Consider the following 17,294-nt stretch of genomic DNA (forward strand, 5'->3'; position numbering starts at 1 on the left):
GATACCTTCTTGGTTGCGGAAGACAGACCTGAGACAGAGCAAAGCAAACGTTTTATGTAGTCGGGTCTCTCTTAGAAACTCGGCCGTCCACAAAGCGAGCTCAGCCGTGTCAGGTCTTTTGAGGCGTAGCACACCCGCACACGTGTTTTCGGTTTCTTTCTCTTGCAAGAAAATTCCGGCTTTACGCTTCATTCGGAAGAGAAAGCTCCTGTGCCATTCTGAACCCCCAAGCCGCAGTCAAGCCGACAACTCACTTTGAGGAATAAGAATCGGCGCCCGTCCGCTTGAACACCTCATCGGTTTCCGCAACCCAAGTCAACGCCGGCTTCTTCAGCCCTTATTTCATCCAAAATGGCGGGTTTTGGTCTTTTCGGATCTCTCCCGGCAGAGCTGCGCCTCAAGATCTGGGGATTCGCACTCGAACACGAAGAGCCTCAACCCAGGCGCCGGCGACACATGACCGCTCTACTCGTCTTCTCCATCGGCGGCGAATGCGGAGAACACAGGCTCCCTGTCGTCTCAGCCGTCTCTCGCGAGAGCCGAAAGGAGTTCCTGCGGCTCTACGTCCGCTTCCTCGACCCGCAAGTCCCCGCCCACAGATTCCTGCAGAGCCATGGCTACATGAATCCAAGCATGGTTCTCGGGGTACACGTCAGCTATGAGGCGAGCATTGGCCACAGCGTAGCTTCCGCGGAACAGGAGCAGTACACTCTTGGATACATGATGGACGTCCCTGTCTTGCGCCGGGCTGCTCAGGAGCAGATACGAACGGTCCGACTTCACGATGTTGATTTCGTAGCCCGTGTAAAAGGTAGCATCCAGGTCAAAGACTCGAGCGTCAGCCCCAGTTTCATAGAAACCGTCTTGGACCAAGACCCGTTGTGCGTCGCCAGGCTCCCGCCACTTCGCCTTCCCAACCTATCGGCCATACAGATCGTGAGCCTTTCGATCCCCCAGGCCGATCTCGAGACGCTTTTCGGGCTGCGTTTCCGCACTCACTACGACTTCAGATTCCGATACTCACAGTCGTCCCGCAGGGTCTATATTGCATTGGCTAGCTTCCGCTGGCTCAGTCCCCCGATCGGCTGCCGCATGTTGCAGGTGGGCTTTTCAAGGCCATGGCCTCGCGTCTTCGTTCAAATCGAAATTTTGGCCGAAGACCCCGACACGCTGCCTTTCGACGGTTGGATACCTCTCGAGGATCGACATTTGGCAGAGTGTTTCATATGGAGATTGTCGGTCCAGTATGCTGCTCTGCGTCTGGGATAAGATTGAAGCCGAGATTAGAGAGAGAGAGAGTCGTAAGGTTTCAAAAATGTTCTTCTGCCTGAGAGAGCAGAGGGAAGGCCTTGTCTGGTAGATGTGTCTGATCATTCAGATTACAGTCCATGAATGATGGTGCGGATGGTTATGTAGTCTGAGCTGATATCTGGAATACATTGGCATATCAACAACCAAACCGCTGTCGAACACGAAACTCGTTGTCTCGAGACTCAAGTGAATACATGTCACACACCTTCGTATTTAAATCGGTGTTGATTATCTCATCCATCACGCAAGTCTATATATAGGCTGGAATATTTCAAAACATCCTATTTGAACTACAATATCTTTTCTTTCTGACCTTCAACTTCCCATATCCTACTCACTGATACCTTCCTCGCGCGGCTTGTTTATCAATATTCAAAACGGAAAGAGCTGCTCTTCGTGGTTGCTTCCTTCTTCCATCTACGGAAGGAAAATAGAATATATAAAGCAGCTCATTCAACCCAGTTGCTTCAATCTTCTCATCATCATCATCAACAACAGCAATCTCTCACCCACGACACACCTGCTTCTAGAATAGGTCAATATCTTTTGGTACATCTTTCCCAGTTTGGTCTTCTACATGAACCATATGCTGACTTGTATGAACAGAATCTGCAGTTCACTCCATCATACTAGACGATCTATTCCTCCGACTTTTGGCAAACGCCACTGCTCGCAGCATCTCAAATAATCGCAGTCATGGCTTCGGTTCCTTCCATCACTCTTTCCGTCGCCCAATACAGACCCTCAGTCGAGAAGATCGCGGACCATGACTCTCCCGAGATCATTGGATGGCTGACAAAGAGCGACACGGGCGACATGCCTTGGGTCGTGCAAGTAAAGTTGGAGTTCTACCAAATCATCATGGACGCCTTTCCAAGTTACTTGCAGTTCATAAGCGCATCGCGTAATCACGGAGCGGTCAACGGAACCGCAATGATTTCCACCTCTCACAATGTCCACACTGAGGGAGGATCGAGCCTCCCGCGAGTCCTGTACCGAGTCACCCACAGAGACCAGCCTAACAACGGCACCAAGTCCAGGCTGGGGAGCGGAAGCGATCCAATATTCCTCCAGCTTCATCTACAGAAGCACCTAAACATACAATGCAGAGAAGAAAGCCCTTTCCTATCGGCTACTTCCCAAAGATGCACAGCACTCGAACTAGCCGCCAAGCATGCTGCTAAGGGCATCCCAGGCGTTGAGATCATCGAATTCAAGACAAGCGGCCGAGGCTGGGATCATAACATCCAGAGACTCTGGAGTGCCAGGTCCCTGCTTCGGCAGTTTGGCCTGGTCGCCAAGTCCAGATTTGTCAAGGAGTACCTTGTAGAGCACTCCATCCCTGAGGAGAGCATCGTCAGTCGCCTCGATTGGGAGCAAGACAAAGATAAGCTTGATCCTTTGGGCTTTTACAGGAAAAAGGCTGCCAGGGATCACAAACGCAATAAAAGAAACCAGAAACGCGCGAATGAGACGAAAAACGAGGCAGCAGCGGAGAAGCGCAAGGCCGGCGGCGACCTAGGCGAGTCCGAACCTGAACCCAAGAAGAGAAACACTGGAAAGTGGGTTAAAGTCGGCATCAAGGTGGGCCGCAACACTGGCGCGTGAGTCTCTTGGAACGGTTTGGATGCAAGGAGAAGAATCTCCAGAGGCACATTGAACATCTAGTTAGCGGCAGGATCTTACGAAGCTGTTGATGCTTGAGGGGCGATTTCGAGATTCCGCGGTTGCATTTGGGCGGGCCATAGACAGAACTGGAGACCAGGCGTTACATCAGCAGATATATATATACATATATAGACAGCAAATACGGTCATTTCATTATCTTGGTCATCATTCCGGACATCTCGTTTCATTGCTATTTGGGGCCTTTGGGTGTGTTGTGCACTCCGGCCCCCCTTGGATCATTCATCGGACGCTCTCTGTTTTCCTCTTCCTGCGACTTTATCCAATCAGAAACACGCCGGCAGGATTTACATTGCGAGCACGGCCTGGGATCTGCTCGAAACACGGTCCCGGTAGACTTTCGTCCGATCCCAACCGACGAAGCAAACGCTTTCCCCTGGAACCAATAGGAGGGGCCCTGAGCACAGTTTAAGCTATGAAACGGCAACCTCGCTTTATGCTACTTACTAAACACATGGGCTGGAAAAGAGACGCGAGGCAGGCCAAGATGACCGGCAACATGGCAGAGGCGACATCGGAAACCTTTTCATCATAGGACGGCTTGACTAATACTCAGGAAGAAAGGACCATTCTGGGGGAGGAGGAGAGAGGAGGAGTGAGTCCGCCTCTATTCGTCTCTCGTCTCGCCCCTTTTTCCATCCCACAACCTGCGGACCCTGTGCCTCGTTCTTCGCCTCACAGCCGCCCCGGTCTTGCGTCGACTTGTCCGGTCGCGACTTGCCCGGCACCTTTGCATCACGTCCGAGAGAGAGAGAGAGAGAGAGAGAAAGAGAGAGAGAGAGAAAGAGAGAGAAACGAATCGACAATGTCGGCGCGTGGAACAATGGCAAGATTTGAACTCTTCTCTTCGCTCCCGAAAGAGCTGCGGCTCACGATATGGCGCACAACCCTCGCGGGCCAGGGCCGGCTCGTCACGGTGGCCCCGAACCGGGAACTCCTCGCCTGCCGGAGCGGGTTGCCCGTCATCTCGGCAGTCAACCGCGAGAGCCGCCACGAGTTCCTCCGGCTCTACATCCGCCTCCACGACGACTCCGGGGCCCGTCCCGGCAGTACCCGATCCGGTACAGACACGGTTGAGGACCACGTCTACTTCAACCCCCGGGTCGACGCCCTCCTCATCGGCTCCGCCACCAAGACGGGGTCGGCGTTGAAGTCCTCGGGCGGGCTGGGAGGGATGCTCCTGTTCGCCCGCTGCCCCGTCGGGACCCTCGTCGACGCGCCCGCGTTGCCCCGGCCGGCCAGAGAGAAGGTCCGAAAAGTGCACCTCTACGACCTCAACCCCTCCCGCCGGATGGAGATGGACCCTTCCCTGAGGAACCGCAGGCTCAGATGGGGCCCGGAGCGACCCGGGCCGATCCCCCTCCCCGGCCTCCGGTTCCCGCGGCTCGACACCGTCTTCATCGTCACCCTGCACGCCTCGTTCTGGGTCGGCAACTTCAAGAGCCACGGGAGACGGGGGAGGCACTTCAGGTACGTCGTGCCCAGCAACCAGGTCTACTACCAGGTGACGGAGATGGACTACGGGGAGTGCTTCGGGGGGATACGGCCCGCGTCCAGGATCCCGGACGAATGCCTCAAGCCCACGCCGGGCCAGACCAGGGCTGTGCGCGTCGACATCATCCACTCCGACGACCTCGACTGGGTCACCGAAGGCTGGCACGCCATCTGCAACGCCGACGATTTCTGCCACGAGACCTGGCATATGGTCGTCGAGTACATCGCGATACGCCTGGGAAAGGAAGACGAGTAATCTTTTTAGGGGCTCGGGACGAAACCTGCCGAGACTGAGACTACCAACAACTTGAGTGGGATACGGCAGCCAGCCACGTACATGTACTTGATACACGGTAAGTCCATTGCTTGTATGCCGTATGATGTTTAACATTCAACGGGCATTTTCTTGACTCACCACTGGTCCACAATCGCTGATTCGTTAAAGTACTGTTATCTTATTATCCCCGGATCCAACGTTGCTTTCTTGTCCTCTATGAGCAGGGAGGGGAGTAACGAGGACGAGACATGTTCCGACGCATGGAAGCCGGAGATGAGCATTCCGGTCTGACCCTAAGCTCTCCATTCAAGAAGCGACGCCATAACGCCCTGAGTTTACGATATCCAAAATCTGTCCAGGACAGGGCCTCTAGGTGGTTGGCTGCTAAGGGAGAGCTCGGCTCCAGCTGCAAGCTCTGAGTTGAAGAAGACAGAGCCCCTATTCACTTGGTCAAGAATACAAACTCGGCAGACCCCAGCCATCCCTGGCAAGATCAGTCCGACAGAGCGGTGCGTTCTATTGACAGACTTCTCGAGAGCAACGCTCCAGTACGGCAAAGTGTTCAATTATAAGAAAAGAGCGCCCCCACGACCAAAACCAAGCAAGTCGTGCAATGGTTTGTCCACAGGGGGCAAGAGCACGCTACAAGTTCAAAGTCGCACCAAAACAGTCATGTTCCGCCATGAAGCACATATGGTTGTTCCAAAGGCTCAAAGATACAACTCGAGGAACCCCCATCGTTGTTGTTGTGATCATTCGGCGAGAGCACACCAACTTCAACCTTTTAATTCCCTTCACCCATGAGTCTATCCTTGTGGCCAAGCAACCTTTAACTTTCTGTTCAAGCACTCAGCACACTCATTTGGGAACTAAGCAAAGCCCAAGTCTGCTCTCAACTACTGAACAAAGTCCCATCACCAAGAAACCGCCCAAATGCACGTTGAAAAGCTGTTGAAAGCATCCCGCCGTTGACTAAAGCATGGCATCTCGTTTGGCAAACAGACACAAAGCAGCGCCTCAACTATCTATCTATCAAAATCACCAGACAAAAGCGGCTCACAACCAACGACAGCCAGCCCGCCTTCCTGTTTAACTAACCAAAGCAATACCTCTGACCCGTTTCTTTGTCTGTCACCAGACGGAAGCTTCTTGCGACTGAACATGTTCAGTGACTCGTTTCCTCCCACCAGACGTGAGCATCCCCCGCAACCAAAGCAAACTCCAAAGTTTCTGTCGTCCTGTTCACCACACGACATCGACTTGCGACTAAGCAAAGCCCGCATCTCTATGGCCTCAACCAGGCGAGAGCAACCCACAACTGAGCGTGCTCCAATCATGTGACCTCCTTTTGCTTTCAGATATTTAAAATCCTCGAGGACTTCTCGACCTTCTTCTTCTCCCCCCTCCCCCCCCCACCTGCTCTTCTCTTCCCTCGAGGACAGACGCGAAACTTTGCTCACATAGCCTGCAAACCCACGAAAAGCTCAACACAAGCAAACCATGTCTCAGACCAGCTCCCCCATCCCCACTACCACTCAGGCCTCCGTCACCATGAGTGGCACCGAGTCTCCCCCCGTCTCGGGAGAGCAGGCCGTCTCGCGGCCCGCCGACGAGGTCTATATCGGCCATTACCACCAGCAGGCCTCCCCCGCCGCCGCCGTCGCGCAGGGCCAGGCCGAGCAGGAGACTCTGTCCGCCCCCGACCTGGGCGTCCAGAGGAACGCAACGGTCAAGACGGTCCGCATCGCCGCCCAGGGCTTGTCCGCCGGCGGCCGCTTCGCCGACGCCGAGCACTTCTGGGCCCAGCTCGAGGACGAGGTCTCGGCCATCTACCCCCGCTGTTGCATGTACCCCAACCTCAAGACCGTCCACGTCACCCTCATGGGCGTCGACGAGGCCTTCCTCCCCGCCGCCGCGCCCGCCACCTTCGTCGTCGACTACCGCACCGACACCGACACGGTCTACATCGCCGTCGTGGAGGACCGCGACAACCCCAACGCCGCCGCCGCGGCCGCCGCGGCCGCCGCGGACAACAACAACGGCGGAAAGCGAGACCTCGTCGTCCGCATCGACATCGACCCCGCCGCCGCCGTCGACGACCGGCGCGACAAGCTCGACTGGATGCCCGTCCTCCCCAAGGAGGCCGTCGAGTGCGAGGACGCCTACTCGGCGAGCCCCGAGTTCCACCACCGCCTCGTCTGGGAGATGGCCCAGACGACCGTCGAGGAGGCCCTCTGGAAGTCCTCCGCCCGCCGCCCGCCCATCGTGATCGGCAACCTCAAGCTCATGACGGGCCCCGCCGACGACTGAGCGTGCCGGACGGACCACGCGGTTTCTGCGAACCGGGAAGAGCTCCTGATGAGGTCCTTTTTTTTGGAGGAAGTGAGTTCGATGGTGCCACCATACGAGGAAGCGTGGGGAAGCTAACGGGTCATCGGTAGTAGTTCGATAGTAGCACGGTTCGCTCGACGAGTTTGGAGGGGGAGGGGGGGGGTGTCTGCTTTTAGTCTTAATGGCAAGGATATTTGGCACTCCGAACTGGCAAATGACATACGTCACTAGATGGAGGTTTTGATCCCATGTTCGTCTGACCCTTGGAAATGAGACCAAATTCGACGTAGTCGTGAGATGGGCCTGCTTGATTCACGACATGGCAACCCTCGATCGACGCTATAAAAGCCGATATTTCCCGCGTCGTGAGGTATCCTGCTTGTTACAGTCGGCTTTCCTGCCTGCCTGCCTTCCTTCCGTTATGAATTCTTCCTCGGATGAAATGAATTCCAAATCGTCCTAGCCAATGTAACGATCAATCTCTCCCCCGAGGATCATCCACCAAAGCCTGTCAGGAAGGAGGTCATACTGTAGCTTATCCTGACCTCCCGCCGTTTCCTCTTCGAACGTCCGCACGATTCTCCAACCATCCGTCATGTCGGCAGGTGCGATATCCCTCTCACGGATGATGTCGATGGCCGCCACGACTCTGTAAGCCGACGGTTGTTCGATGCGGCTTTGCGTGACGTGCCTCTGGATCCTCCAGAATTCGCGTCTGGCAGGCTTTGGCATGTCCCTGATCATGACGCGCTGTGACGCGCTGTAGTATCGGAATTGGACAAACTTGAGGTGCCAACCGGCCGTGGAAGGGTCGCGGGCGTATTGACAACTCCACGGGCAGCTTCCCGCGCGCCACAACGTCCTCAAATTCGGAAAAATTTTTATGAGAATCTTGGGCAACTTCATTATAGGGTCTCGCTTATGGTTCTCGATCAGATCCTTAAGTGTGCGCGTAAGAGGATCCCATGTCATCAGGGTGTGGCCTTCGGAATACGATGTCTCTGTAACCATCATGGCAGTTCTGAGCCCCGGGTGGGGGTTCGCAATGGGCTGGGGCAGGAGAGGGGGTTGCATGCGCCCGCTCCCGCTGGTTTTTGCGACGTGTCCGCGGTACTCTCGGTGGATGTCATTCTGCAGTCGAGGCTCGCCTTGGCAGGGGGGGTAATCTGTAAGTCGCGAATAGACAACAATGTCGATCTCTGGGTCAAAGTAGACGCGCCCACCGCCAGGTGTCACCATAAACTCCAGTTTCGTGTACTCTGCCCAAGATTCCCTGTTTGCCAAGGCGGCAGCTGGTGGGGTGTGTCTGAGTGCCTCTGTGCTGACAATGCGGCCGCCACCAAAGGCCAGCTTCCAGATTGCGGCGCGAATCTCTGGCGGGAGCTTTTTATAGTGTATGAACATGGCGTTGTCCTCTTTGCCCCTGTTTCTGGAATATTCAATTAGTATACAAAAGAATGATGAGGAGTGATAGAGAAGGGCTGCACACAGGGATAAGGGTATGTCCCAGCAAAAGCGTGCTGCTTTTGTTCTTATTGCCTGTGAATGAATGGTTTTTCACAGGGCTGAAGTTGTGTGTGATTGAGTAGAAGAGAGGAAGCTGTGGGCAAGAAATACTTCTCCCATCTATATTAAAGAAAATAGATGAAATAGTAAAAGGAAGGAGGAAAGAGGACAGGCAAAGGTAGTTCAGATGGGAGGGAAGAGCAGGCGAGAAAGGGCAAGTGCGATGGGGAAGATGCCAGATAACCCTATACAGGGCCGCTTTGTTTCGTTTCATCCTGCTTGAAATTGGATGGAATATAAATTCATCTGGACGAATTAAAAAAAAAAAAAACATATCATATTTTGTAGGAGACAAATTCAGAAGTGCTGCGTATCACGTTATATCATGATATTCATGTGCTGGGTGAACTAGGCCAGACCGCTTATGTGGTCTACCACGATTATATCCAACTAGTACTTATCTGAGACCAAACACTGCACAGATAAATAGGCGATATTTCCTTTAATCCCGACAGTTATCAGTTATCTGGATCATTTTTTGATATATTTCAGCCGAGTTGTGATATCATCTGGATCAGACAGCCCCCTGTTCGTCCCGTCTGCTGCCCTGCTTCTTCTGCCTGTCGTCCCATCGCTGGGGAAATTTGCCGGGCAAAGGTTGGGACCGAACATGGAGCAGCCTCAGTCCCTCAGTTCGAGGATCTCATCTCTCTTAGCCTTAGTGACGGGGTCGTAGTCGGTCTTAGCCATTGTTGTGAAGGTGTAATGTGTAGTGATTCTGGTAGGGTAAGAAAAGGGTAAAGTGATGATGATGGTTGTAGTGAGGGAAGAAGAGAAGAAAAGTTCTTAGTGGAGGGTGGATGGGAAGATATTGTTATGGAGAAGGATTTCAGATGGAAGGCACGCTCTCTTGAGGTAAGAGCGTCTGGTCAGTTCGTTCTTTAAGAAGGTCGCGAATCTGGGGTGTCATTTGTGAAGTAGTCAACCAACGTTGATGTTCACTGCCGAGTCCAACTATTTCCACCAAGTATTGTTTTTCGCCAGATCGTGTATTCCTTGTAGCGATGATTCGTCTTGGTGTGTCCTTGGTAGTCGTGGATCTTGGTCGTTGAAGATGTTTACGACCACTGCCGCCATCGCGCGTATGACATTGCCGTTTGTGTCATCCTTAACGAGTTAGCGCTTGTCGCAGCAGATCCTGAAGACAACAGACCACGCATCAGCGTAGTCAATTTCCCGACCTACTGTTAGGGCCTTCTTGACCTTTCGATAGTCGGAGAAGTTGGTGGGGTTAAGCGTTAATGCAGTAACACGTGCGTTGAGTTTGGCGATGATTAGGGTCTTAAGCTGCTTTAGTTGTAGCCCCACGCGTCGGGCTTGTGGATCACGCCTCCCGCGAACCGAATCCATCTTTTCTGGATCTTGGGTTTATTCTTGGTGCCCTTGTCTTCAAAGAGCGCCTTCCAATCGGCGGACTTCTTGGGTGCCATTTCGAGCATGTGGCGGCGGCGTCGACGCTCAAGGCGTTCCCGGCGTTCACGGCGTTGCTTGTGGTATAGGTATATTGTGGACTGTATGTATGAGAAGGGGTAAATGGATTGCATACGTCTGCGTTCGAGCCTCTGGGGTTCACTTCCCGCTTGTCACAAAACTGTCGTGGCAACGAGCTGCTAGCATGGGAGTTCATCGGGGGCCAGACGACGACAAGCTTGAATGGGCGCGCCCCAGTCACGGCGAGTGAATCCCTGCAACCGGCGGTAAGCAGGGAGCACAGAAACTCTCTCGCCGCCAAGCCTGTGCAAACTCTCGATATCATCCGCAAGTCAACCTTGTGTACATACACTTTTCCGACAGAGGAAATAAATAACTATCGCAGCCAAGAAGGGATCCACAGTATCAAGCACGTGTCCGGCACAGCACGAAACCAAGGTATACAAACAAAAAACTACTGGCTTCCATGGAATAACCCCAGAAGAGGGGTGCAAAAGAGAATAGGAGGGGAAAAACAAAAATTGATAGCTTGCGACCTACCTAGGGATCGAACCTAGAATCTTCAGAGTATGACTTGGAGCAGCCGAAATCTGACGCGATGCCATTTCGCCAGCAGGCCTTATTGGGGGTGTGGGTGCCATAAGTGGATGCTTTGGATGCGGAGTAATCTTGCTCATGTACTGTGCTCTGTTAGCGCAAGCGACCGGGTTGTCCCACCTCAAGATGTGGAGTTTGGGCTTGATCTCGGCCACTAGACCTCACCCAACCTAGGCACAACATTGATCATTGACGATGGTCTAGAACGGCATTGCTTGTAATGGTATATACATTAGGTGCGGCAGCTCGGGTTCCTAAGCCGTCTATCAGGCTTCGTCGCATGCCAGGGACCGACTGCTCTCCTCTGGCTGTTAGTCCTCCTCTACCACCTTCGGCCCTGCCTCCGTGTCCGCCCCTTGTTCGCTGCCCTCCGGATCCCACACCGCTTCGATGATGCTCATCCTGCAACCCGCCGGCCGCGTCACCCCCTTGAAGGCGTATCGCCCGTCTGCCGCCTTGAACAGCTCTCGATACTCGGCCTCGTTGCGCTCCTGCGCGTTCAGCACAGCCAGCATGACCATGTCCATACTGCGGATGACCCTCTCGTCCCACGGCGTCTCCTGTCCGGCCTCGCGAAGACAGTGGTCATTGATGACGACCTTGGCACCCGGCTTCAGCGCCGGAACGAGGTTCTTGAGGATGGAAACCGCGCAGGGCGTCGAGTAGTTGTGGATGATCCAGCGGAAGAAGTAGACTGTCTGCGGTCAGTGTCATTGCCCGTACAACGCGGGGCGGCCTCGGACTCACCATCGGCGTCTTTGACGGTCTGCTCCTTGAAGAAGTCGTGCGCCACAAGCTTGATACGCTCGGCGACCTGGGCGTCGTCGGATATCGGCTTCGGCGCCGACTCGACCGTCTTCGGGAGATCCTGCACGACAAACGTCATGTTCCTCCACTTCTTTGCGAGGTCGACGCACACGAAGCCGTGGCTGCCACCGACGTCCACAAAAGTCCCCCCCCTGGCGTCGATATCGCCAAAGTCGTAGTTGTCAACCAGGTGTTTGATTTCGTAGCCTTCGCCGCCCGTGAGACTGAGCATGGCGCCGCCAAAACGCTTGGCGCGGGCGGGATCCTTGCCGAATGTGACGAACATCGGCTCCTTGTCCACCGTGTCGAACGCGAAGTTGAAACCAGTGCGCGTGAGCGACGTCGCTTCCGGGTATGTTTTGAGAGCCTGCAGGACATGCCCAGAAGCCGGGAAGTTGTCCTCGAGATTGTAGCCAACCCAGTCCTGTAACGCTTGGTCTTCGGCCAGGAGCCGTGACGCCGCCGTATGAGCGATAACACCAGGCGCGGGCTCGCAGAATATGTGGTTCGTCATGACATGACGAAGTACGCGGGCTACGTTGACGGGATCTAGTGAAGTCTTGGACTGGAGTTCGGCGAGTGTGATGGTGCCGTCAACGGGCACAAGCTTCGCTGTCTGGCATCAGTACCGAGTCTCGCTAACGTCAAGACACCACTTACCCAAGCCAAAGTGGTTCACAAGTTGAAGACTGAGACTGTCTTGATACTGCGGGCAGGTTAGAGTCTGCAATCCAGGAAAGGGCGTGGGATCACTCACACTCCAGGTCTTCCATCTGACATCCTCTCTAGGTCCGTGGGCCAGAGCCTCAAGCTCTCTAGTGGCGTAGATTATTTCCATGCGGCTTTTCTGAATGTCGTCCGGGAGCTTGGGGAAATCGCCGGGCCCGCTGGGGTCCAAGGTGGGCATCGGCAGGTTGTTTTCCATCATGTACTTTTCGAGCTTTTCAGTTTCCGACGCTATCTTTTTGGCAAGTTGCGTCAGTCTTGACGGCGACGAGGCGGGGCTCTCTGGCTTCTTCTCCCCCTCCCCCTCGACAGCATTGAGAGACGAGCCGGCGCCAAGCCATGTGCCGAGCTTGAATTTGTCCATATTTGCGACAGTTGGAGCAGCTTAGTCTTTCGGTTGCATGCAAGCCGTCAAGCTAGGTGCTTCTCAGGTCAGCGTGATTTGAGTTTGAGCAAGTGTAGTGTATACGGTCGTGTTGTGGAAAAATTAGAATAGAATAAAAACAAAACCACCCCCCAAGGCGAACCGTTCCTGGAAAACTAGAAGGACCATTGTTGGCGAGGAGGATGTCGGGGCATCACACACCTTGCATGTAAGTCGGGGTGTGTGCTTCTTGGTTTCTCAGTAGCTCGCAGCGTCGCGTCGTTAACACGAATGATGAGTCGACGGGGCAGAATGTGACACGGCAGCGGCGACACACAGAACCGTTGCAATACAGACACGTCCCACGGACACGGGCTCGGGTTAATTCACGTACCCGGTAGGTAGATCGTTACGGGCTGTCACGCAGCAAGAAACAGAGGGCGGAATGCACGGGGTGCCGATGAGGGTGCCAGATTGGAGATTTTCCAAAGGGGAACGAGAAGCATCCGAGACACAGCGACCCGAGGGACTGGGAAGGAGGGATATGTTCCGGTTTAATAGGTACTTAAAAATGGGATGGAACCCCAGGCAAGTGGCCAGTGTTTCTGGCTCGCTGATGGCGGGCATGACGGAACTGGCATAGGTGCTGGATCGTTGCGACGATATTGACTAGCGTAGCAGCGGTCCTTGCTTTGGCCCTACGCCATGGGCTAGGATTGCCTACCGTCTGTGCCTTGCTCTTCGTCCGTCCCATTGTTCTCCCTTGAATTTAGCAATTCATGCGCCGATCCGGAGCTATTAGCGGTGGCTAGACCATAAATCCCGCGGCGCTGGTGAAGGAGGAGGAGGAGGAGGAGGAGGAGGAGGAGGAGGAGACAGCTCCGAAGGCGTGGAACAGGTGACGGCGGGCCGATAATGGGTAAACAAACAAACCAAGCGTAATGCGATGGATGGTTGCAGGATTCGTATCGATTCGCCAATGGTACCCTGCCCTGCCGCGTGGTTCTGTAGCTGGGTAGGCAGGCAATGCTGGTCTCTTGGTACCGGTAGTCGGCATTCGTCTCGTCCGATACGCACATAGGTTGTCGGCAAAAAAACATGGGTGCAGCACAGAAGTTGATGGATCCGGATAGAGGATAGTGGAGAGAATTGGTAAAGTGTTTGTACTAATGCAAAACCACCTACCTGCCTAGGTACTAACCAAGGTACGGATACAGTGAGTGAGCATCGACACTTAGTGAGATGGCGCGGATACGAACCAATCATCTGTGAGTATTACGTGATTGAAGCGGAATCCCGCCACCTACAGGATATCCGTGTACCTGTAGTACCGGTAAACTACCTAGGGAGGCACGTACTTCCCAGCGGTACGGGTATCCTAGTACCAGAAAGGGTAATTCAAACCCCCTGCATTGCTCCTGCCCATGCAACTGCAACTGCCAATGCCAATGATAACATGCTTCACCCAATCCCGTCCGACGCCGACCCGCCTTACGTCCCATCACAATGGACACAATGCCATGCACCCTTCCATCGATGTAGCCTAGTCTACTGCGTAGTAATCTCTCCTTGACGAAGAGAGCGTTTCCCGCCTTTGGCGCGCGTGCGAGACGAGCGTCCGTCGCCGAGGTTGTAGGTACTGTACGTTCGTCTGTAAGAGCCACACGACAATCGCTAATCCGTCTGCAGAGCCATCGTCGTCACCGTCACCGGCATCTCTTAGCCGTCGTCTTGAAGCCTGCGTGGAACACTTGAGGAATGTCCCACCCTGATCTGTTGTTTGCCGTCCTCCTACACACCCGTCGGCTTCTGCGCGTACATGATTCTCAGCGGCATGTACATCAACGCCGACGTATCGTGGTACGCCTTCCTTACGTCGACGAGAAACAGCTCCGTCTCCTCCGCCGACCATTGCAGCCCCCTGGTGAAGGGCCCGAGAGCGATGGCCTGTAGCCCGTCGAGGAGGATGGTTCTCCAGTACATGCCCACCGTCTTGAGCACTCTGTTCCGCGGCCATGTCCCAATCGGCACGTGGAATACCCTTTCTGTCACGTTGATGAACCCCGCCTCTCGCATCATATTGGGCAATCGCTCGCCCGCCGCCGCGTTCAGGTCAATACCAAGGTTCGAAAGCCCTTGCACCACATTACCCCAATACCGTGCCACTGGATGAGTCGCCGAAAGCGAGTTGCTTGCTGACATGGGGCAGTGGTGGATTTCCTGGAGCTCGATCCAGCCACCAGCTTTGAGATGCCTGCCGCCCACGTCGTTAGACAGCCCGACCGTCGATTCGGAATCCCGATAGGTACTTACTCGAATGCTCGCTGGAAAAGGACCTCCCAGTCCTTAATGGCCATGACCGTGTGCCGAGAGTGGATGTAGTCGAAGTGGTTCGCCGGATACAACCACGGGCTTTCAACGTCGTCCACCTCGAACTTGACGTTGGGCGGAACCCACTCTGGCTGGATTGGACTGAGGTCGACACCGAGCACTGTTGCGCTGGGGTACCGGTCGCCCACTGCACCCTCGTCAGCATCACGAAACCTTCTCGTGCGGGACTTGGCAACATACTCTCAATGGCCCATGCACCTGTCCCAGTTCCCATGTCAAGTATCTGCTGCGGCCATTCGCCCAACGGCGCAAAGCTCAGTTTCTGGTTGCACAGCAGCTTCACCATTGCATGCTTCATGTCCTCCCGCTCCTGTTCTATCTCGTCGTTGGGGAAGTTGTACTGCCCTTCTCGAAACCGATGGTATCGTCGCCCGTTCTCGTACAAGTAGTCTCGGACCGACGACTCGATCGACGTGCTGGCGTTCGTCGCGCTGTCGGTTACGTAGCCTCCATCGGACGAGCTCGCCTCGTCAAAGTCAAAGATTGACGCCAGCTCATCGCTGTCTGCCTCGATGGACCCCTCAGCTTGCGTCGTGGCCTCGGTGGATTCCGACACTTGCTGCTCGGCAGACATGCCTGGGAAGATGGGAACGCCATTGGGGTGCGTCAGAAGCGACGGGGCCGCCGCGAAAGGCCCAAGAGACAGGTTTCGGTTTGCATCGTACGAGTTGAGGTTGGCGGCTTCAAGTCGTTCAGGAGCAGCCCCGGTGTTTTCTGGCGAGTCGCCACCGTCCAATTTTGACGTGGTTGCGGGCACATTTTTGGTCTCGAGTGTTGTTCCGACCGCGTCTGCCCCCATTTCTGGTGCTCGTCGCTCTATCGTCTGGGGCATGTTGTGTGTAGGATGCGAAGACTGAGCAGCTTCTGGACCATCTTGCGGCAAGGTTGGTTGATCGACACGTGTCGCCTGTTGCTTTTCCAGGCTCCGGGCCTGTCGAGGGATGTCATCATTTCCTCCCATCGCACGAGGCACGTTGAGCTCATGTCCGCGACCAGGCAGTGTCTCGGAGCCACCCGCAAGCCCTTCCCTTCTCTGTGTCGCGTCACCTGCCATGCTTGCTACGGCCGAAGTGTGTCTCAAAGATTCCGTCGGCCATGCCATTGTGGCGTTGCGATGATTGTTGACTGATGGAGGCGGCCGGGGTTGCGCTCGGCTTTTATTTCCAGACTTGCCAGCGCCTGAATATCGGCGTGCAGCTGTTGCCGGTTCCTCTGTGGTGTGTGTCTTACTAACAGACCCCCTGTCATAGGATTCGAAGCCATGCAGTGCAGTGCACTTGCAGATGACATCAAATACCACGTTGCCCGGCCCTTGGCTATGATGTACCAACAGGCTCGGAGAAAACTGCGACAGCGCGCGGCATCATGACGAACCGTGGGCCGTGCAAGCTCGGACACTAGATGCGCCACTAGCTCCTCTGGACAAGGCTAGACCAGCACCGCTAACGAGCATGCCACTCTAGCCCTTGAGCCGAGACGGGGAATTCTGCAGCCCAGCATGCGAGTACTGCCTATCGTGACGGGGGCATCTTGATGTTTCGAACGGCGAGGCCAAACAAGCGAAGCGTTGCTACTCTCAGATCTGTCCTGGCGTGGGGAACCCCATACAGGGCACGCCCGCCTACTGCCCCAGGATCTCTCATCCGAATAAGACCCACCCTTCCCGAGGAGTCTGCCGGCGCGCCGGCCGTGGCTGCGCCTTCGCGGCCCCGCTGGCTTCTGCCCATCTGGGGGCCTTCTTACATTTGTCTTCATTTGTCTCTCCATGATAATGAGCACGAGGGTGTCTTGGGGCAACGGACTTGCCCCAGGCAAAAGTGGCCGCAGACGTGGCCAATTTCGGAAAATTGTAAATTGAGCCTGACTGCATGAAGTACCCATTTACAGCATGTCGCTGCGACCAGTGGTGCTGGCAAAGAACACCTTTGTGGCAACATCGGTTTACCATGCATGTTCCTTGCCGCTGTCTTTCTCTTTTTCTTCTTACACTCACTTTCAACTCTACTGACTGTTTAATGCTTGCTATTTGGAGAAGCTGCAATCAAACCGACCAGCCAACACAGGCGGCAAACGGATGCACTGCCTTTGATTGGCTGCGAATCTGCGGGAGGCCAACCATACCTATCCTGCAACTCTACGCATGCCCTGTCTCCCGAACCGCCTTGCGGTCATTTTAGCCGCCGGCCGTCCCAACATGAAAACCGGACTGCATGCTGGCAGGTATTGTTAGTTTCACAGATGGATCGATCCATAGCAACATTCACGACGTGGGTGAAAATGGTGCTTGTTGAATTGATGAGTGAAGAAGGGAAA

At 54.8% G+C, this 17,294-nt stretch overlaps 8 protein-coding genes and 1 non-coding gene across 9 annotated transcripts; 4 read left to right on the top strand and 5 right to left on the bottom strand.

Annotated features, from left to right (window-relative positions):
* Positions 1 to 351: 351 nt before the first annotated feature.
* GLRG_02624 (uncharacterized protein) lies at positions 352 to 1,269 on the top strand (the record flags this gene model as incomplete). The annotated part of the gene is made up of 1 exon (XM_008092633.1): positions 352 to 1,269. The coding sequence occupies one exon, from the start codon at positions 352 to 354 to the stop codon at positions 1,267 to 1,269; it is 918 nt and encodes a 305-aa protein (XP_008090824.1).
* A 975-nt stretch (positions 1,270 to 2,244) lies between these two features.
* On the top strand, positions 2,245 to 2,919 carry GLRG_02625 (uncharacterized protein; the record flags this gene model as incomplete). The annotated part of the gene is made up of 1 exon (XM_008092634.1): positions 2,245 to 2,919. The coding sequence occupies one exon, from the start codon at positions 2,245 to 2,247 to the stop codon at positions 2,917 to 2,919; it is 675 nt and encodes a 224-aa protein (XP_008090825.1).
* A 901-nt stretch (positions 2,920 to 3,820) lies between these two features.
* Positions 3,821 to 4,747, top strand: GLRG_02626 (uncharacterized protein; the record flags this gene model as incomplete). The annotated part of the gene is made up of 1 exon (XM_008092635.1): positions 3,821 to 4,747. One exon carries the CDS (start codon positions 3,821 to 3,823, stop codon positions 4,745 to 4,747), a length of 927 nt encoding a protein of 308 aa, XP_008090826.1.
* A 1,521-nt stretch (positions 4,748 to 6,268) lies between these two features.
* Positions 6,269 to 7,078, top strand: GLRG_02627 (uncharacterized protein; the record flags this gene model as incomplete). The annotated part of the gene is made up of 1 exon (XM_008092636.1): positions 6,269 to 7,078. The coding sequence occupies one exon, from the start codon at positions 6,269 to 6,271 to the stop codon at positions 7,076 to 7,078; it is 810 nt and encodes a 269-aa protein (XP_008090827.1).
* A 480-nt stretch (positions 7,079 to 7,558) lies between these two features.
* GLRG_02628 (uncharacterized protein) lies at positions 7,559 to 8,503 on the bottom strand (the record flags this gene model as incomplete). The annotated part of the gene is made up of 1 exon (XM_008092637.1): positions 7,559 to 8,503. The coding sequence occupies one exon, from the start codon at positions 8,501 to 8,503 to the stop codon at positions 7,559 to 7,561; it is 945 nt and encodes a 314-aa protein (XP_008090828.1).
* A 1,278-nt stretch (positions 8,504 to 9,781) lies between these two features.
* GLRG_02629 (uncharacterized protein) lies at positions 9,782 to 10,095 on the bottom strand (the record flags this gene model as incomplete). The annotated part of the gene is made up of 2 exons (XM_008092638.1): positions 9,782 to 9,952; positions 9,994 to 10,095. The coding sequence occupies 2 exons, from the start codon at positions 10,093 to 10,095 to the stop codon at positions 9,782 to 9,784; spliced, it is 273 nt and encodes a 90-aa protein (XP_008090829.1).
* A 533-nt stretch (positions 10,096 to 10,628) lies between these two features.
* GLRG_13080 lies at positions 10,629 to 10,715 on the bottom strand. The gene has a single exon. It is a non-coding gene; the product is annotated as a tRNA-Arg (tRNA).
* A 289-nt stretch (positions 10,716 to 11,004) lies between these two features.
* Positions 11,005 to 12,590, bottom strand: GLRG_02630 (O-methyltransferase; the record flags this gene model as incomplete). The annotated part of the gene is made up of 4 exons (XM_008092639.1): positions 11,005 to 11,387; positions 11,441 to 12,112; positions 12,161 to 12,206; positions 12,258 to 12,590. The coding sequence occupies 4 exons, from the start codon at positions 12,588 to 12,590 to the stop codon at positions 11,005 to 11,007; spliced, it is 1,434 nt and encodes a 477-aa protein (XP_008090830.1).
* A 1,791-nt stretch (positions 12,591 to 14,381) lies between these two features.
* Positions 14,382 to 15,555, bottom strand: GLRG_02631 (methyltransferase domain-containing protein; the record flags this gene model as incomplete). Its single annotated transcript, XM_008092640.1, has 3 exons — positions 14,382 to 14,844; positions 14,904 to 15,108; positions 15,162 to 15,555. The coding sequence occupies 3 exons, from the start codon at positions 15,553 to 15,555 to the stop codon at positions 14,382 to 14,384; spliced, it is 1,062 nt and encodes a 353-aa protein (XP_008090831.1).
* Positions 15,556 to 17,294: the final 1,739 nt, after the last annotated feature.

Source organism: Colletotrichum graminicola, assembly GCF_000149035.1.
Source record: "Colletotrichum graminicola M1.001 genomic scaffold supercont1.5, whole genome shotgun sequence".
Classification (NCBI taxonomy): domain Eukaryota; kingdom Fungi; phylum Ascomycota; class Sordariomycetes; order Glomerellales; family Glomerellaceae; genus Colletotrichum; species Colletotrichum graminicola.